Source organism: Ictalurus furcatus, chromosome 14, assembly GCF_023375685.1.
Source record: "Ictalurus furcatus strain D&B chromosome 14, Billie_1.0, whole genome shotgun sequence".
Classification (NCBI taxonomy): domain Eukaryota; kingdom Metazoa; phylum Chordata; class Actinopteri; order Siluriformes; family Ictaluridae; genus Ictalurus; species Ictalurus furcatus.
Genome location: NC_071268.1, coordinates 19,908,123 through 19,930,079, shown reverse-complemented (window position 1 = coordinate 19,930,079; position 21,957 = coordinate 19,908,123). Strand labels below are relative to the sequence as shown.

Genomic DNA, 21,957 nt, shown 5'->3' with positions numbered 1-21,957 from the left:
ACAAAAGCCATGAACCAGAAGGTATGATAAAGATGTTGAAATAATGAGAAAATAACTCGAAACAACAACATAATATCTTGAAAATAACGAGATGTTAAGTCAAAATTACAAAATTACTGCAGACAAAGCTTTTTTCAATGCATTTATTTTGTTTTTAATTTGATATTAAATTTGAATTATATTTTTATAATTAATATAATATTAATATATTAATATTCAAACCAAATATTCAAACCAAATCTATTACCACGAACACTGCAACTCTTTCACAGGGTTTCCATATGAAACTTCTCAAGACATGTGACTGCCTCCTGTATTCAGCAGGTGGCAGTATAAAGTTTTTAGAAAGAAGACCTTGAGTTCTCCTTGCTTTAAAACAGTCCCAATGGCTAGTAATCATCTAGAGAGCATGAACTGCCCCATGGTTTATAATGCGTTTTTAGTATGTTTACTCTCTTTGAATCTGATGTTACTGTTAGATGCCATAAAGTGGTACTGGTGTATAAAATGCTTATAATAGGTCCTAAATAGCCTACTAATACTAATAGTGTACTAAAACTAGAAGTATACAATCATGTAAATTAAAAAAACCCAATACAATAAAATAATGTATTTTTAAAACAAATAAATATAAAAGGTTAAGCTATTCTTTTCGGTTTCCCAATGAATGACTTCTCCAGTAGCCTACATAATTTGTTAGCCTAATAGTATAACCTGTGTCTTTTAAATAGCCTAGACACTGCATCATATTTACTTTTAATAATCTATAATTCCGCGTTTATTGATCTAATTAATATTTTGTCCAAAACTGTATATGAATGGTTTATCCTCGTTTGAATGCAACAGATCTTTTTTTTTTTTCGCACCTCAAAAAATCTGTACCCAGTCAACGCGATGAAATATCGCGGGATTTCGCGAGAGTAGGCTCTGGTGCGCTGCTGCGCTCTCGTGTTTCACAGTGGGTGGATGGAGCAGGTGCTCTCTGCTTACCGCCCGCTATTGCTAGGCGACCAGCGTGCTCAGTGACCCGGTTCAGGCTCCGCCGAGGCTCGCGCTCTCACTCTAACGAGTCTATCTTTATCATCGGCTAAACCCGACGCAGAGTCGTCGTCCCCCCCTCCCCCCCACACACACAGAGTGTTAGGTAGTCTACCGGCCAGCCGAGACAGAAGATGTCTGGGAATCGAGTGATGCTGGTGCTCGGAGTGGCGGTGCTGCATGCGGTGTATGCTGTGGCCGGTAACGCTTGTTTATGATCTATGCAAATTTCATGTGGCTGCCAGGTTACAGAACAAGGTTGTTGTTCTGTTTTTGCGCACGGTAATCCTTCTGATGATGGTGATAATGATGATGATGGTGATGATGTGCATGATGCAAGATTATTTGTGTGTGTGTGTGTGTGTGTGTGTGTGTGTGTGTGTGTGTGTGTGTGTGATACCTAAATGTACAGTAAAGAGGCAAAGCAGTATAAACCAGCAAGCAGCTATTTTATTTAAAAGGAAATATGTTAATATAGAGGATGTGTCTTTCGGGTTGATGTGAGCGAACATGCTGTACTCTTTAGCTCATTTAATGACAAAATGTTTAGGTATCAAATCGTAAACAGATCCATATTAAATGAACCGATAAAGACACACCTGTATAACACAGACTTGTATATCTATAGGCTATGTTACAGATGGGATATGCGCTATTTCCATACATCACTCGGACTTTTAGCAAATATAACTGCAAATATAACTGTATTCACGCCCAGAATGTGGAAAATGAAAATGATGTTAAGCTGAGATAAGTAATTGTGCATAGGCACCCTGCAGCACCGAAAATAGCAGCTCGATCTGCTGCATGGTGCTATTTATAGAGAGGCACTGCCGCAGTTAGAGCATCCTCATGGTGGCCCTCTTACAGCCTCCAGAGGGGATTATAAAGAAACATCACCAGCACTTCGGTTTTGTTAAACGGGCCGTAAATTAACGAATGAATGCATAAACGCTGTAATTGGTAATGTCATGTGTGTCTATAGCCGATGAGGCATCTGGTGTTAAACCTGAGGAATGTGCTCGGGTGGCCCTTTTGGACACAGATTGAGGACCAGCGCCACCTCTTCTATTCATCCTCAGAAAGAAAGCCACTGGTTTCAGATCAGTAGAAAAGCAGCTTGCACCATCACCCCGGAACATGGCCGCACAGTGTAAATGCATCATTTAGCTGTAGCCTCACTGAGAGACTAAGGAGGGCAACATGACTGAATTTTCACTGCTCTCCTGCCATACTGTGAGAATACAACTTCTGATCATACTGCATGATTCTTGTATAAAAAGAATGATTGTATGTCTGGATGAAGAATTGTTTACTCATTTCTTTTCTTAGACTTTGAACAGCTACAAAACAATTAAGATGTGTTCAGCTTTTCCGTTGACCTGATTTATACAACCTGATGCCATCAGACATTTTCCATGAGATCAGGTTGCACCTTCCCTTAGATAGTCTTTTCTTCCATCTTCTCACACACAGTTAGGCATTGACCTATTTAGCCTATGAGCACGGCTTTCTTTCCCACCCTGTAGACAACAGTGTTTCAGAATTCTGTTCCTTCCAAGCTTTTGAGGACTTTTGAGCAGATTGCAAGATTTAAACAATGTTTATTATATGTAATTTGTTAAAGAGAATTTTTATTCAATTTTTTTCATTAATGCACAGATTCTGGGCTGAAACCAACCCAACTTGGGTAAATATTGGACAAAACAAATGCTGCATTATTTTAACCCAACTTGCATAATTTTACTATTGTGTTGGTGCTCTTCTGATCTTTGTTACTAATACTTTTGGTAATAATAATAATAATAACAAAAATAATAATAACAATAATAATAATAATAATAATAATAATAATAATGGTACACACACACACAGCCAAAACAGTGCTGACCCATGGAGGCATGGACTCCACAAGACCTCTGAAAGTGTGCAGTGGTGTCTGGTACCAAGATGTTAGCAGCAGATCCTTTAAGTTCTCTAAGTTGTGAGGTGGGCCACCATGGATCGGACTTGTTTGTCCAGCACATCTCTGCTGAAAGAGGCCACTGCTATTAGGGAATACCGTTGCCATGAAGGTGTGTACTTGATCTGCAACAATGTTTAGGTAGGGGGTACATGTCAAAATATCATCCACATGAATGCCAGGACCCAGGGTTTCCCAACCAAACATTGCCCAGAGCAACACACTGCATCCATTGGCTTGCCTTTTTCCTATAGTGCATCTGGTGCCATCTCTTCCCCAGGTAAGTGACACACACGCATCCGGCTGTCCACATGATGTAAGAGAAAACATGATTCATCAGACCAGGCCACCTTCTTCTATTGCCCCATGGTCCAGGTCTGATGCTCACCTGCGATGCACTGTGTGTTCTGACACCTTTCTATCATAGCCAGCATTAACGTTTTAAGCAATTTGTGCTACAATAGCTCTTCTGTGGGATCAGACCCCATGCCCATCAATGAGCCCTGGGCGCCCATGACGCTGTTCACACTTCACCGATTGTGCTTCTTTGGACCACTTTTGGTAGGTACTGCATACCGGGAACATCCCACAAGACCTGCCATTTTGGAGATGCTCTGACACAGTCGTCTAGCCATCACTATTTGGCCCTTGTCAAAGTCTCTCAGATCCTTACCCTTGTCCATTTTTCCTGCTTACAACACATCAAATTTGAGAAGTGATGGTTCACTTGCTGCTTAATATATATTCCACCCCTTGACAGGTGCCACTGTAATGAGATAAACAATGTTATTCACTTCACCTGTCAGTGGTTCTAATGTTATGGCTGATTGGTGTATATTTTAAGTACTCAGTAAATCATCATTTTGAGTGTTGTATTTAGATAGCTATTAAGCTAGCTAATATTGGTCAGTGAAGGACTTGTAGCTTATTCATCATACTCAATTATGCCAAATGGCCAAATTGAATGGTCTCAATAAATTTATATTTCTGTGCATGAGTAAAATAAAGGTGTGTGGTAACTTTGTATAGAAACCCAAGTGCTGGTAAAAATAATCACCCTGCAGTCGGTTTTAGAGAAATGAACCCAGCAAAATTAGTCAGCAGGCTCAACATAGTGTTTGGGGAGAAAAAATAACCCACTGTGTAGATATTGAGCAGGAATTTGTATGATCATAATTACATTTATATGAATACCAAGCATAAATGATACAGTCTACAGTTTGTTAATTAATCAGGACATTTTCCATAGCTCTGCCACTAATTGTTCAGTATGTGTAATGTATTTAAAAATGTTGTGCCTCTATTCAGCAGTCAAAATATGTTAAATGTTAAAGTTAAATGTTAGGTTTCTATTAAATAGAATGCGCTTTCACTAGTGTTCATTTCGTTAACTATTTTTAAATTTAGTCTTAGTCATAGTCCTGTGTCCAATGTCCTTGATAGTTTTTTATATAATATTTATTCAACCTTATTCTGTTTTATTTTGTGTGTCAAATTGTAGTTGACTAAAAGTCTGGCCATTTTAAACTTATCTTAGTGAAAGAAATAATAAAAATATTTTAGTCTCGTTTTAGTCAATGAAAACTGTAGACATTTTTAGCTATACGATTATTATTATTATTATTATTATAATATAGTTGTCTTAATATAGCTAAAAAAAAAATAAAAGTAGCGTTCCCACCAAGATGTTAACCTCCCTCAATTTCTTTGTGGTTAGCCTTCATATGCCATTTGAGGTTTGTTCTTTCCAGATATTCTGTGTCCACATTGCTTCCCTTCTGATATGACAAGGCATTTTTTTTTCACAGGCTCATTATAGAGAAAATGGGCCCAAATATCAGATCTTCTCTTTCTCTCAAGTCCAACTGTTGCTGTCATTATCAGAGTTGGGTTACTGTAATCTAAGGACTTTTTCTGATAACACAGTAATGTAATGCATTACATTTTAAATTTATATAATTTGATTACAGTTACTGATGTCAATAAAAATGTTACCTGCATTACAAATTTATTGTTAAGAAACCAACATTAAGTAAAATTCATTTTTAAAATAAATCACGTTTTGCACGTCTGCCTGTAGTGTAACCTGGACTGAGCATTGGGGGCTGTAGCCCCAAAGATTTTTTCTTTAGCCTTGAATAATTCTCCATCTGGAGCGATTTGTCACTACGTAACTGAACGTCAGTAAAAGAAGACGGTGGTGTTGTAATTTTATATCTTCAATGAACGGAGGCGAGGCCAATCAGACAGGGTTTACAGGAAAATACGTGGAATTTCTCGTGTCTTATTGGCTGACAGGTCTCAATTCTGCCAAACGCGAGCTCGGAGTCAGTGTGAGGGAAAATGTATATACGCTTATATTTTATGTATTTTTTAAACGAGTAAAGGGGTTGAAACTGAAACAGTAACATCCTCTCATGCTGAGCAGGAAAACAAGGTGTGTAAATATCTATATGAGTTCCAGTTTATTTGAACATGATATGAGCAGAGCATAAGGAAAGATAATGTACTTTGCACGGCACTGTAGCAGCTAAACCCATAGCTTAGTTGTGCCTCTCTTTGGCTAGCAACACCAAACTAGCCTAGTTAGAAAAGTTTTATATTTTATCGGTCTGGTAGTCCTACAAACAGTGACAACACCGGAAGCAAGTTTTATAATAAATCCAACTTTTTTTAGTGTATTTTTGTAGGTTTGAATGGTTTTGAAAGTAATTCGTAATCTGATTACTCTTTACATACAGTATTATAATGTAATCAAATTGCAATTTTAAAGTAGTAATTAGTAATCTGTAGTGGATTACCTTTTTTTGAGAAACTTACCCAACACTGGTCCTTATTTAACGAATGCTAGCTTGGAAGTGACTCCCCACTGTGCTTGCTTAGTCTTGATATGCTGCTCACAGCATAGGAAAAGAAACTACTGCTCATTTCATCCAATGAACTAGATGTTTGGATTGTAATTTAGAAAAAAAAAACAATATATAATATTTTGTCTCCTCTTTTTTGTCGATGAATTATAAAGAGCGATTTTGGTAAAGTTTACATTTTTTAAAACTACATTTTAGTCTAAACTTTTTTTATCAACAATATTAGATGTTGATATAGTCACAGTGTCTAATGACATTGGTGTCGTTTCGTCATTGTCTTGTCTTGGTCATGGAAAAAATATTGTCATAGTTTTCATTAACGAAATTAACACTAGCCTTCACGATACTGTTTTAAAAGCATTTCTGTGTAATTCAGAAACTACAGACTGGCAATTCTGATTGTTCTTGATACACCATGCAAAAAAGTGTGTACACAGTGCAAGATGTGTACCTTTAAGTTGCTCGAAAATGTGTTCTGAAGACCATAATGTATTTTCGCATTGAATAAAAATTCTTGTGTGAGTGGCAGTCACAAAAAATGCTACGCTTTTACCGTCATGAGGAAATTCAATGAATTATGTAAATGTGAATTGTACCCAACCCTACACACATCCTCCTCTTTCCCTGGTAAAGCAACATTTCATATTTTGTAAGTGTAGACCACACCCTGAGCTAAATGACATAAATTAAAACACTCTTTGATAAGAGTTACTGAATTGTATGGAGGAGACGGGGAGGTGGTAGGTACAGAACCTTTACTAATTGAAAAAAGCGAGATGGGAATTTATCGGATGTTAACTATAGGAAAAAGGTGGAGCTCCTGAACTTCAGTTATTTCATAACTGCATATAGTACTCTCCTAGAATTTTCCTGGTCTTTGCATATTGGAACATGGCAGGCTTTGATGCTTTTGAATTCAACAAAACCTCAACAGTCTGCTCACTCGATTCATTTCATAGAAAGCATATGATTAAAGGATATAACTTTAATATCGTCAGAGCTTCAGTGTACATGTCCACTGAAGGTCTTCAAGTATCATCAACAGCAGCTCCTCAGAGTGTGCTAATGGTTAACCTTCTGGTCTCACTAATACTCACTAATATACTGGCTGCTACTCGATTCCTGCTTAATTTTCTTCCTGGTTAAATCTGCACTAAGACATGTTCTTTTAACACATTCTGCACATTAATGTTTGCTTCCTTAAGAGTAGTCACTATTTCACTAAGGAATATTGAGTAGTTAAGTGGGCCCTCCCTCCCCTGATGACATAGGTCCTAGGTGTTCTGTTGCTGTAGGGTGCTACTATGGAAACAGAGGTCATCTTTCAGAGCACACCCACACAAGAGTACATAGATGTCTCAATGAAACATGGAACATCAATGTATTCTAGCTGCAGAAGCATTATTCAAGGTCATCATGCTTCATCCGTCGACTTGAATTTTAAGGGCCCTGTATTTAGAAATATTTATCTGTCTAGTTTCTCTTCTGTACAACCATTGCCTTATTAAAATTTTATTCATGTAATGAATACATTTTTTCTGTTTGCTTTGATTTGTATATTTTATAATCTTTTTAATTTAAAACTACATTTTTTCTCTTTATGTCCATTTGCAGCATTTACCACTTTCAACACTTCCTCAATCTTAATAGACATTCTAAAAGCTTTGTTGAAACCTTTGACCCTACTGGGACATTGTGGGTCTAGCAATGTTGTACTTTACCACCTGTGCAATAGAACATACAACGTATGTCCATCAACACAAAATATAAGTCTAATGCCTTTATTTGACTGGATGCTATAGACACTGTCAATCTACAGTAGTGGCTTTATCATCCTCTAAAAATCTTATTTTAATATTAAGTTTGTTTTCTAGCTGGAAAGCAGCATGTGGAAGTGTGCGTACACAAAAATGATGAGAGCCATTCAGATTGCAACCTTCATAATCCTGAAGCTGGAGGCTAGAAAGAGATCAGATGCTTCGCCTCAGGGAGTGTCTGATGATGAAACTGCTTGTCATCATGCAATTCAGTACAGAATTGGGATTTTTATGAGTGCAGTGAGAGTAGAGAACTGTGCTGCGCTGACCTGCAGCAGAATCCATCATCTAAGTGGATATGTTGGACCAAGTTGCCGAGAAGGTGCATTAAATGTAGTGCTTGCAGCATCAGTGATGAAGATACAGCATCCTTATGTAGTGACTTTCCAGAGAATAACAGAAAAAAAGTGAGAGAAAAATGTCCTTCAACACAATAATCTCACTAAAATCAATGGCAATAGCTGCTTTTTTTTTTTTTTTTTTTTACAGTTTTTTTTACAGAAAGTAAGTTTTTCACCGTCTTGAATTAACTTCTAACATATTGAATCACTGGAAATGATAAATTTGAGGAATTGGGTACAGTTATTGAGCATTTTAATTAAAGTTTTGCAAACAGTCCAAGTTCCAAAGAAGTATCAAACACAGGGTCAAAATATTAGAAACACACCATTGTAGAAATCTCAAGGACAGTAACAGAAAAGCAGATAAAGATTTGGAAATGAGCATGATGAACTAACTGTATAAAAGGCCCTCAGTTTAATATAAATATTAAACTCAAATTAACATAAGTTTTACAATTGATAACTTGGTAGAGTTGGGGTACTCGATCCTGGACTTGGACCGGAGTCCAGATTCGAGACCAATTATGAATGAACTTGGACTTGTCACGGACTTGGGTAAATTTGTACTTGAACTTGACACGGAAAAATCGCCCGCTCCCTCACTCATTTGACTGAATATCTTCAGAAACTTTAATAAGAATTACTGGATATGTCATACAGTGAAGTCTATTTTATTTTACATTTAATTGCTTTATTCAATTTCCATAGTATTTCTTACTTGAATACTGATAGACCTACCTGAGAAAACATAACGTTATCTCGAAATAAGATTGTAGTCATATCTCCCACCCCTAAACCTCAGCATTTGGTGATTCCAGTCTTGAATTTCATGTAAAATGTGAAATGTACTTCTCAATGTAGTAAATATCATAAAACCCTGCCGATGGTTAAAGTTACAAGAACAGAGCTGTGTTCAGAAATGAGTTTGTTGTCATTCATAGACAGATTAAAAGCAGTAATAAAGCATGAAGCTTGTTGTTATGACCTGCTGCTAAATGTATCTCTACACTGTCCTCTCTCTCTCTCTCAGACCATATAACTGTGGGAGAGACTCATCAAATCACTGAAATATCAACTTGAACTGGAGGACACAATATAGTGTGATACAATAACAAAACAGGTTCATTTGTACTTTCATACACTTATAATGTAATAAAAGTTCTACATATACCTCTATATCCCTTTTTTCTTTAAAACCATTTTTTGATAGGAAACTAGTTGAGGTGTTGATGACATGAAATAAAAATATTTAATGGCAATGGCAAGATGTAATAGTGGTATTTTTTGTTACATTTATGTTGCCATTGGTTTGTGGAGGTTAAAATATTAATTTAAAAGCTCAGTGTTGAGTTTACAATTGCAATTTCAAATCTTTTTTCAATTTAATTACTTTCTGGACTCAACTGGGACTCGGCCATTAAGGACACGGACTTGAGTCCAACTCGGCCCCTTTTGGACTCGGACTCGGACTTGATTGGTTAAGGACGTGGTCTCGACTCAAACTCAACAAAGGTGGACTCGGACCCAACACTATAACTTGGAGAATTGTTGTAATGTTCTACAGTGAATAAGTGATCCTAATTATCTAGCCTTCTGCATTGTTGCCCTATTTAGTGATGTTGTACCACACTTCAGTTTAGTAATTATTCACACCCAAGTTAAACTACACATTACTCAAATACTCCCACCTACTCTCTACTGGAACCCTTATCTGTAAAGATCTGTATGACATATCGTGCTATGTTCCATTGCCACTAAGCTGAAGTAAATAGCTTTCAACTTGATAATGTCATCCTGAGTCTTTATCTACATCCTGTAGTGAATACAATAAACTGCAACCAGAAAAGTTATCAATCCTATCTCTTCGTAATACTAACATAACAGTGGTTATTGCACACAAGACAATAACTGGTTTGGGTGGTTAGTAAACTTGTAAGGCAGAGTGCTGGAGAGCTGGGACAGGACTGGGTGGACTGAGATGATACAGGAAACATGTTCTAGAAAAAAACAGCACAATGGATATTATAAAAATGGTATGTTTATCTAAGGGGTTTTCAAACTTTTTTCAGGTGACCCATATTTTTGTCAGTTATTTTTACTTTGACCCATACAACATAAACAATGAATCTAACTAAAAAATTAATAGCACAAAAGAAGTTACACTTATTTAATTAGAAGGGCAGGCTTGTCTACTGTCAACTATCTGGTTCCACTGTGGTTCACAAGAAGAGAGGGCTACATGCTCATCGGGAGCAGCGTTCAATTGGCTTAATTGACACAGCAGGCGCATTGGCCTAGCTTCTGCATTAGTGGTGGAATAGTTAATAAATCCAACTTCTTAGAATTCATCCTTATAGAGCCTAGCACCATTTTTTTTTTCTTGGCTGACTCAGAAGCAACATTGCTGCTTACTGCTGTCATCTCTTGTGCTTCCTCCTGCTTGCTCTGACGGATGCCAAATGTTTTCCGTTGCTTGTGGAGCCGCTGGCTTAATCTTTCAATGTATTTCAATCCCTCCAGCTGTTGTTGGCCTATTTGTTTTTCATCACAGCTTTTGACCATTTACACTATATGGCAAAAATGTATATGTGTACACCTGGCCATCACATCCATATCTGGGCCTTCCCCAAACTGTTGCCACAATGTTGGAAGCACAGAATTGCATAGAATGTCTTTGTACGCCGTAGCATTACAATTTCTCTTCACTGGAATTAAGAGGCCCAAACCTGTTCCAGCATGACAATATCACTGTGCACAAAATGAGGTCCATAATGGCATGGTTTGCCAAGGTTGGAGTGGAAGAATTTAAGTCTACACAGAGGCCTGACCTCAATCCCTTTAAACACCTTTGGGATGAACTGAAGAGCCTTCCCAGAAGAGTGGAGGCTTTTATAGCAGCAAGAGGGAGACAAATTATGCAATGGGATGTTCAACAAACACATATGATTGTGATGGTTAGGTGTCCATAAACATTTTGCCATATAGTCTACGACAAATGCAATGTTTAACAGCTTCAGCTGGGCTAACCGGACATAAACTTGTGTGGATTGCAGCGAAGTTATACATATTATATAACATAATTCATGTGCAGATATTTCATGTTTCTTTTGCAATACCTGAAGATGCAGATTTGTGCCTGTTAAAAGTTGTTTTGGCTTTTTGTTCTCTGCGACCCTTTTTTATTTTATTTTTAAAGCTTAATCACTCTAATGGAGGCACTAACATCTGGAAAACTGAATCATCTAATTCTAAAGTTGGCCATATTTGGCTGATTTAGATATATTGTGATTGTCTGTATTTATCATGTGCTTTGTCTGCTGCTATTTAATGTTATTGACTTTGGTTTCACATTGAATTTTAAGGGATGAAGTGGTTTGGTGATTGTTGCTACTGTTGATGTTTTTCTGGCTGCATGTTTATAGCTACAGTAGATATTAAAAGTGGTGTGTAGACTTTTTTTTTATATCCACTGTATAATAATATATATAATGGTTGATGTGTTGATACATATATTATCCTAATTTCCTATTTAACCCTGAAATGTTATATATGTTTAATAATAGTCACAGCAATTGACGCTGTATTATTGCTAGTATTCAGAATGTGACGATGAATTTCACAATACATAAAACTACAAACGTGTTAATGTTGCTGTTACTGCACATAGTAGCTTTTCAGACTTCCCAGAATCATTCTGCACAGGCACTCATGTTTTTAAGTGATGAACACAACATGATTCACGGGCTGATGGCTTGAATACTGTCATTTGTGTATAGCATACACACACACACACATACATACATACATACATACATACATATATATATATATATATATATATATATATATACAGTATATGTGTGTGTGTGTGTGTGTGTGTATGCTATATTTGTATAGTGTAGTTCTCACAAATCAGTTTGAACTGCCGTTAGCAGAATATCTGCAGAATTAATTAACATGGTTATCCCAGTACAACTGAACTTTATATTGTCTTACCTTTGTTTTCAGAGCCATTAATCACCGCATCAGACCACGTCACCCTGTCAACAGATTTCCATGGGACATCAGTCACACTTCAGTGTAACCTGACTAGCTCTCCGCTCACCCAAAGTGAGAGCTACTGGATGAAGAATGGGAAGGAAATCCAAGGGACACGGACAGACCTGAGGGCCACTGAGTACATGTAGGCACTGCATACTATCACATGTCACTTAAATAATGACAACATATTTTATGATTGGTATATTTTGTGCTTTTAACAAAATTATCATACTAAATACAATTCATTGAACAAATTTCAATTAGATACACACCGGGGTATATTTTGCTAAGATTTTAATCTTGATTACCTCTCTGCCTCACAGAGCATGATACTACAGCAGTTGTGGACACGTATTAGTGTAAGCCTGGACAACAAGCATGAGGCTTTTCTGGAAACTGCCCACATGCAGTAACACTACCACTTTATGAAACTGTGCTTAAAACACAAATTTGCACACCCATTCTGGCAAAAAAAATGGCAAAATTGAAAAATATAATTAAGAAAATATATAAGACATTTAATATAATAATTGACTCTCAAATGAATTACTTATACAAACAAGAAACTATAAACTATTTCTGATTTCTTTCTTTTTTCTTCAAAATAGGCAATTCCATAAATTCTCTTAGAGAACAGTTGATCCTTACTTGGAATTCTCATATTCATATTTCCAAATATCTATTGGAGCCTATCATAACCCAGTCCACAACACAAGCAAGTTTATTGCTAAAATAAAAAATGGAAAAAGAAATCTTTAACATCATTTGGCATCAGTTTTTGATGACAGTCATTACGCTTGGTTGACTCTCTAAATTTATGGACAGCTGTTTCTTTGATCACTCAGACATCACCAACAATTTCATTTGAGGGCTTTTGACACAAACTTCAGACTCAAAAATTCTCCCTCTTTTTAAGGTCTCAAGACTGGCTAGTATTGTCCAAAGTCCAACATAATTCATTTAGTAAGCTGAAAAATCTTTTTGTATATGTGTCTTATTATTGAAGAACTGAAGAACAAGTGGTTTAAATGCTGCATTGACTTACATTCCATACTTGAAATAAAAACCATGCAGCTGTTGGCTTTTAATCAACTGCACACAAGACAATTTTAGCTCATGTTAGGCTGGTGTTAAAAGTAAAATTGTGGTGGCTTTGTCATGCTGTGGGGAACATTTCACTAGCATAGTGTGGGGCTGTTTGTCTCTCTAGAGGGAACCATCATTGCAAATCAGTTATTCTGACTGATTCTCTTTATGAAATGAAGTAGTTTAATCAGTATGAAAATGCTGTAAAAAGGTTTAAAGTGGCTACTGAGAACACTGGATCAGTAGTACATTTTTAGTTTTGCATGTAGTCTCTACTTTCTCTAATTTATGTCACATTATTTTTTGACTCACATTGTATTTGACTAATATTAATAATGTCACTGAAAGCAGCAACTGTTCCAAACATTATGCCGTCACTGGAAACACCAGCCCACAGAGCTGACAATTGAGGGCAAGTGGCAGCACCTTACTGTATGTCATTAATAAATCTATTTTTTCTATACAGAATCACTAAACCAAGGGCAGATGATGCAGGGGAGTATATGTGTGTGTATACATTTGACCTTGGCCCTTCTGCCAATGCCACCATTGAAGTGAAAGGTAGGATTTTCTCAAGTCATCTCAATTTTTTAAACAGATTAAGGTTGCTAGTTTGTACCCTTTTCAGAACTACAAGTGCATTTAATGATAGATTTCCAGTATACACCTGTCTTTTCAAAGACATTAGCAGACATATACTGATTTTTCCTCTATATGTTTTCTCCAAGGCTACAAATTAGGCTTAATAATAATTAATAATTGTTTAATTCTACTGCACTTTTATGTGTTTTAAATAAGTCTGTTTTCAAATAGGGCATTCTGAGTCAGTGTATTTAAATAGGCAACATTCCTGATGTCCTGTTTAACACTGGATTTGCAACCTGGCACCTAAGTATAAATTAGGGTTAGTAATCACCCTAATCACATGTTTGTTTTTTGGCTCTGTATGGCCTAAAGGCAAGCGTCAGCAACAGCAGCTGAAAACCTGACTCAGTCAGAGTACTGCGACTGAAGGACATAGTCATGAAGCAAGGTGTTAAAATGGAGGCCAGGATGACTGTGCAGGATTGTTAGCTCTCTCTGTCTCCTACAATTTTCCATCTTGATTGATGTAAATATACAGAAGTAGTGAATTGTGCCATAAGATCGCTTTTTTGACATTACAGGCTACATTTTGGTGTATATTTTGCTGTACTCTGCAAAATATTCTGTCGGAGAAGAAAAGCTTAGAATGTTGTAAAGGGCTTGATGGCATGACCAGAGAATGAGTGTGGCGTGATGCTGTTTGGTTGCCTCAAAAACCATATTAAGTATATACTTTCATCACACAAGCAAGGTGCATGTGTCTAGAGGTATTAATGTGTGTGGAAATGGAGTTTGAGGTGTTTATATTGTCTCTTCACCTCTCTCTCTCTCTCGCTCTCTCTCGCTCTCTCTCTCTCTCTCTCTCTCTCTCTCTCTCTCTCTCTCTCTCTCTCTCACTGGTTATACTTTGTCCACATGATGTCTTGTCCAAGGGATTGGTGATTAAATGCTCCTTTTCCTCATATGAATGGCACTTGGATCTTAATTGTATACCACTATGCAATACTTTGATGAGAAGTGTTGAATACCTGTTTCTCTTCTGACAAAGCTGAAAGCCTGCTGTATCTCTGAATGCAGTACTATGGTGATAATTTGTGTAATATGTTTATATACAAAAAGACCTATAGAGGAATCCAGGAAGTAACTTCAGCATTAATAGTGGATGTAGTAAAAGTTGAACATAGTAAACAGTTTAGCTGCCTTAAATTTCTGATTTCCCTTGAAAAGTTTATTCTATATGACATTTGGTTTAAAATTTTGGCTTTGACTTTTAAAGCATCTGTAGTTTATTACAAAGCTAAATTGAATGGCACTGCTAAAATATTTCATACCTTGAAAAAAATGTAAACGGCTGTACAAGAGATTTATTAAAATAGGAATTTTGTGTAGACTGTGCCTTTATGTCCTTTATGTCCTTTTGTCTTTCTCTTTCAGCTGCTCCAGACATCACAGGACACACGCGCAGTGAGAATAAGAATGAGGGGGAGCACGCCCTCCTCTATTGCAAATCCGTTGGCTACCCTAATCCTATCTGGTCCTGGCGCAAGTTAGACAGCAATGGCTTTTTTGTATGTTTCATTGTTATTCCAGCAAATTAGTTTTGATCAATCTCTGTTCTGATCAATCTCATAAGGGCATTCATTCTTGATTTGTTCAAAATTATAATCTCTTAACCTTGTGGAAAATGTTGTGAGCCAAAAACCCACTGCATCATTGAGTTACACAAAACTAGAGTTAGTCTACGACTTCTTGTATGTTGTCCTAATGCCAGTAAAGACTGTGATGTCACGTGATGTCAAATGAACTGAATAACAGGGACAACGTACCTATGCAGCACAGTGATTTTCATTACATGAATGAATTTAATAATGTTATTTTCATTACATAAGTTAAATTATTCAGCTTAAATTACGCATTATATAATTATATGTTATATTATATAGGGGTGTATAATTATATAATCATAACTTTTCTTTAAATTGCCCCCAGCAGGATGTGAACTCTGTTGCTTCTACTCTGTGAAATTTGACATCAGGCTAACTAGAATCACACTAGAATATCAATTTGTCAGTGTAGACTGTTTCATTCAGTCAACAAAAAATTTCTAAGAAATAACTGATGCGCTGTCATTCTGCCTGGTGTATTGCTCATGCTGCTGGTTGCTATAGAGATTAGTTTTTGTCTGAAATCTTTGTTAGTGATAAACAGACAGTTTTAGGTATGTTTTTGAATCTTTCGCCTCTGGTGTATCTCACTATTATGAAAGAGTCTTGTATAGATGTGTAAAGAAAAAGGGTGGCGGGGGGAGGGGGGAGGCGGGGGGGCAGGCTTTGTTTTTATGGGTTCCAATAAGTGAAAACGATAAATCAAAAAAATTTAAATAAAAAAAGGACAAACTTGGTGTGATTGGTCTATCTGTATCTGACACATAAGGTTCAAAGCCATACATACTTACTTACTTACTTAACCCAGTAACTTCCTCTGAATTCACATTTCTTAATCATATTCTTGCAGGAGATTGACAACTCCTCCGGCCGCTTTTTCATCAGCAGCATTGGCAACATCACACAGCTGTCAATCATGAACCTGGACATCAATTCTGATCCCGGAGAATACGAGTGCAACGCCACCAATATTATTGGCACCTCTCGTATGACCTCAGTGCTTCGTGTGCGGAGTCACCTGGCTCCTCTCTGGCCCTTCTTGGGTGTGCTTGCTGAAATCATCATTTTGATCCTCATCATTGTCATCTATGAGAAACGCAAGAAGCCTGACGACGTTCCAGATGGTGAGTGAATATGTGAAATCAGGCTTACGATCTTGAAACTGTTTTGCACTTTTTGAATATTATGCAGTTTTTTTGGATAAAAGTCAAGGTTAGGATATGGTCAATTGTATTTTAGATTAAATACTGTATACGCATTTCTCTATAAGTAACTTGACATTTTAATAATTAGGTGACTTTCTTGGGACTGATTTGACAGACGTGTGATGATATCACACCATTGTTTTGTCCTTACAGCCTTTCAGAGTATCCTCTGTGGAACTGATATTGATACACTCTCACACTTAATAATTTAGTTAAAACAGGACCAGCCTATACACACACACACACACACACACAAACACACACACACACACACACACATACACACACACACAAATGAGGTCACTCAAGTGGCTTTAATCCGACCGGAGAAATGTCATTAAATTATTAATTCTGCTGAGGTATAATCTAAAGACGCTTTAAAGTGAAGATGAGCTCCATTTACTCCTCAGCTTATTAAATTATTGAAGGCTATGTAACACATGTAGCTTGCTTAAAGCCAGAAATGAGAAACATGGGCCTCTTTTGACTGGATTTACATGGGTTTTGCTGCAGTTTTGAAACGTGCTGCACTTTCAGGTTTGCTGTTGAATAGTGCCATCTGGTGGTCTTATTTTTTCATGAACAGTCTATTGCAACATAAAGTGGTAGTGTTTAATTTTTTATATAGATTTTTTTCATACTATAACACGCCTTTCTCTCCCCACTTTGCATAACCAAAAACACTGGGTGGTAAGTGAGAGAACCTGCATGGTGTTTAAGTTTGCTGTCCATCCAGACATCTTACACTATACTGCATTATGTTTCTGCTAGATACTTTATTTGAAATGGAATCTTCCTTGTTTATGTTTTGAGTTTAAACTGATATCATAGAGAATTTCTTTTACTCACTTACATGGTCAAATGTTATATTTATGTTGACATGAGCATGACATTTCTACATGCTTTACATTCGGCCATTATCATTCACTTTAAGTGTTTGTAAGAGAGCCAAAGAAAATCATGCACACAAACCATTAACGCAAATGTTTCATTACTATCATACCTTTAACAGCATTGTTTGAATGATCTAAAAAAAATTCAAAAACAGCACTTGTTTTTTTTTTTTTTGTCTTTTAATGTGAACATGATATTTTGGTTTTACTAACCTGTAGCCCACATTATTAACCATCCTGAAGATATAGTGACTGACATTGTGCATGATCGAGTCCAGTGCATTAGAACATATCTGACATGTTCTAATTCCTTCAAATCTGTCATACGCTTTGCTTGTAAGACTTGTTAACATTGCTAAAGCTCCTTGTCTAACATGGTTAATGTTTTATTTCCTAATCTGCTCAAGATGATGAATCAGCTGGGCCAATGTAAGTATCAGACAACCCATTTGCTTTTATATACCAAATAGCTAGCGTTATTAATAGTGGGTACTTAACACACCTCAGAAACATTTATTTTCATATAGCAATAAGGTCCAATGTCTTTTTCTTTTATTTTAAATATGAATCACCATATAAGGCATTATTATATGGTGCTTCATACTCACAACACATTATTCTGTCCATATCAACCCTATGTCTCACAAACTATCTTAGTTTAAGGCCTTATTGTGATATATTATGGTTGACAGTTTTTACTGTATTAATATACAGAATAAGTTAAGATTGGCATAGAACTTTGCGACTATAATTTTTATTTTATGTGTGAGCATATTAAAGTTGATATCCTTTACACTTCTTCTCAAGGCGATTTCAGTAAAAATTAGTCATGGCACTGCAATACAGCAGTCTTGTGGTGCTGTTTGAAATGCTGAATGATGCTTTGGTGTCTCCCAGGAAAACTAATTCAACCAACAATCACAAAGAGAAAAACTTACGTCAAAGGAATACAAATTAAACCAACCACTAGTACAGTAAGTGAAATATTCCCACTTTGTTCTTATAATGGCAAAGTTATTTACAAACATTAAATAATAGAAATTATACTAGCATAATTAGTACCTGCAGTTGAAATGGCTTAAAATGACGAGCTTGTCTTTATAACCATCTATTTTCTATTCTTTTTTGTTTCATTTAGATGAAGACATTCATATCATGACCATATGAACGTAACACATAGGAGTTCACTATTTAAGAAAGCATATATTGGTGTTAAGAAAGTACTGGTGACATTCAATATATATGAGTACTCAAGGCATGCCTTATGAATGTATTAGCAAGAGGTTGTCTGATGAGAAACATTACTAATAACGGTGTAAATATTAGGAACATTTTATTGCATGATTGTGTTGCTTTCAATATTTATCTTTTATTCACAATGCCTTTTCTTTTTCATATCACACAATAGGGATGTGTAGTGCATGCAATATATTAACCTGCTGTTTGAGAAAGATATGAGGTTATATTTGTGTATTTCAGAGTGACACCATGTAGATAATATTTATATTCCACACAAATCTTCAACTTTGCATTATAAGTCAATATGCCCCATGTTTCTGGTATGACAGTTTTTGTGCAGTTTATCATTTCACTGCATACCTTTTGGTAAGGTGGCTTATCATTTTATCAGTTAACTTTATTTAAGTCATAGGTTAATAATGGATAAGGGCTTTACAATGTCCTGTAATGTTTCATTTTTGCATATACTGCACATTATTTTTTTTATGTATATATCATACCACTGGAAATATCCATAGTTATTTGAATGTTATCCATTCTGCTGCACTAAGTGTTCAGAATTCTGAATTCTGAATTGGTAAAGTCATTTTCTAATGCTAAACCATGTCTATCTATGACTTAGCTTTTTACATAAGCATACTATACAGCATGGCTTTTATCCTATGCAATATTTGTTCGTATATATATATATATATATATATATATATATATATATATATATATATATATATACACACACACACACACACACACACACACACATATAGTAGAATAAGCAGAATAAGCATTTTTTACTAATGGCTTTTGGTTGTGTGTTAAAGCTTTACTATGATAGGTTTGTTATTGATAGCAAAGTGCACTGTTCAGAGTAAGACTGAGCCCTGGAAATATCTAGCTTCACACAGCACCATTCCATCTGCAAGAGCTCCCTGCCAGTGCAGAGGCCCAACTCCACAGACAAAAGAACGTCAGATAAAGTGGTTTGTCATAAGACACTTCCATATCATTTTTAACGATTAAACATTCTAATGTTATCATTCAGTATCTGTTGGGGGTTTTTTTCCTTCTTAACCCATACATTTTTTAAAAATCATTTATTTAACGAAGGATGAGAATAACAAAGTAACCTTAGCCTTGAAACAATATGTTTTGCTTCAGAAACATGCTAATCCAAATGTGCACCTCAGATATACTACATAGACATTAAGTATGATATAACTAACTATAACAATACGACTCTTAATATATAATTAATGAATATATAAGTACCCAGATGTCAATAATTATAACTAGATTGTTTGTTAATTTGGAGTTATTTAAACACAGATGTATATGTTGTTGTGATCACAGGTGTTTAATGGCTACAGTTGCATTCTGTGGAACAGCAGCAACTCCAACAGTAATTATAACAGCATAACTGAGGGGGTCATTGCTGACCAATAGTGAAATTACTCAAAACACTTTACAGCTAAAAAATGAAAATACATTGTTTTGTTTTAGTGTACCTACTAAATAAGCTACACTGTATTAAATCCAGGACTTCATATAACACAAAGTTATTACTGTATAGAATGTTTATGAGTCAGACGATATTTGTATTTTGATTAATAAAATAATAAGTGAGTATCATTTATTATCATTGAACATATTTACTGAATACTTTACCACTGGTCCAAAATGGCAAAATATTAATGCTAAGAGCTGTACGACTTGAAATTTAAAGCTCATTTATGCAGTTATCCAATCAGCCAATCATGTGGCAGTAGCACATTACATAAAACCATGCAGATACAGGTCAAGAGCTTCAGTTAACAAGACATCATACATCAGAATGGGGAAAAGGTGTGATCTCTGTGACTTCAACTGTGGCATGGTTGTTGGTACCAGATGGGCTGGTTTGAGTATTTCAGAAGCGGCTGATCCCCTGGGAATTTCACACACAACAGTCTCTAGAGTTTAAACAGAATGGTGCAAAAAAAAAAAAAACCATCCTGTGAGTGGAGGGTCTGCAGGCTGAAACACCTTGTTGATGAGAGATTAGAGGAGAATGACCAGACTGGTCTGAGTTGACAGGAAGTCTCTAGTAACTCAAATAAGCATTCTTTACAGCTGTGGTGAGCAGAACGCACAACACATCAAAACTTGAGGTGGATGGGCTACAACAACAGAAGACCACATCAAGTTCCACTCCTGTCAGCCAAGAAAAAGAATCTGTTTAAGAATAATTTTTTAGAATCTTCAACTGTCCAGTTTGGGTGAGCCTGTGACCATTTGATGGTGAACGTATATATGAATATATGAAAATTCCTGACATTAACTTGACCATTACCCATATTTTATATGCAGCAATAGTCCAAAATAAGTCACAGGTGAGTCAAATGTAAATAGTAAGTAAATCTTTATTTGTATAGCACTTTTCTAAACCTTAGTTACAAAGAGATTCACAATACTTAATAAACCACAATCCTTCACATTAAACACATAAAGAAATAAAATTGCCCATAAAGTAAAGCACAATGGCATGATAAAACATCATAATACATCATCAGTCATTCATTCATGATGTGAGGCCAGAATATACCTTGGTATGGCATGCCAGTCCATCACAGGGAACCAGGCACACACACATTAAGACACTCCATCACATCTATGGGCAATTTAGCAGAGTCAGTCAACCTACTGGCCGGTTTTTGGGAAGGAAACAAGAGGAAACCCGGATCAAACCCATACAGGCACAGGCTGAATAGGAGCAGCGATGTGGCAACCCTACCTGCTGCACCACCGTGCTGCCTGTATAAGATGGAAAAAAAAATACATTAAACAGGTACAATTATGATAAGAAAAATCCATTTTTTAGGAGCTGTCATGTAATGGTAAAAACAAGAACTGTGGACTACAGTTCCCAGCAGCCACTGCACCTCACTGCATCACGGTCACATGACCACCTGCCCCTGAGTCACGTATCTGTTAACGAGCACTTATCTGTACAGTCGCAGTTTGCCCTGCACTCTTTGTCTTGTGTTTGTCTTTTGGTACCGTTGTCTCTGCGGCTGTCTTTATGGTCTTTGCTTTATGTTTAGTCCTAGCCTTAGTGTTTTGCCACTATTTCTAAGTTCCTGTTTTGTCTTTGGTGGTGTTTGTATTAAAGCTCTCTGCACTTGCATCCCTCTACGCCACTAAATCGTGACAGGAGCTTCCCAGTGTAATTGGTGGTTCAC

At 36.4% G+C, this 21,957-nt stretch overlaps 1 protein-coding gene across 2 annotated transcripts; it reads left to right on the top strand.

Annotated features, from left to right (window-relative positions):
* The first annotated feature begins 897 nt into the window (after nucleotides 1–897).
* On the top strand, nucleotides 898–19,412 carry nptna (neuroplastin a). Of its 2 annotated transcripts, none has more exons than XM_053642294.1 (8): nucleotides 898–1,239; nucleotides 12,035–12,209; nucleotides 13,620–13,714; nucleotides 15,173–15,306; nucleotides 16,253–16,526; nucleotides 17,920–17,929; nucleotides 18,398–18,474; nucleotides 18,639–19,412. In XM_053642294.1, the coding sequence occupies exons 1-7, from the start codon at nucleotides 1,173–1,175 to the stop codon at nucleotides 18,456–18,458; spliced, it is 816 nt and encodes a 271-aa protein (XP_053498269.1). In that variant the 5' UTR covers nucleotides 898–1,172; the 3' UTR covers nucleotides 18,459–18,474; nucleotides 18,639–19,412. The 2 variants fall into 2 exon arrangements, with proteins under 2 accessions (XP_053498269.1, XP_053498268.1); XM_053642293.1 differs by having other exon boundaries at nucleotides 17,908–17,929.
* The last annotated feature ends 2,545 nt before the right edge of the window (nucleotides 19,413–21,957 follow it).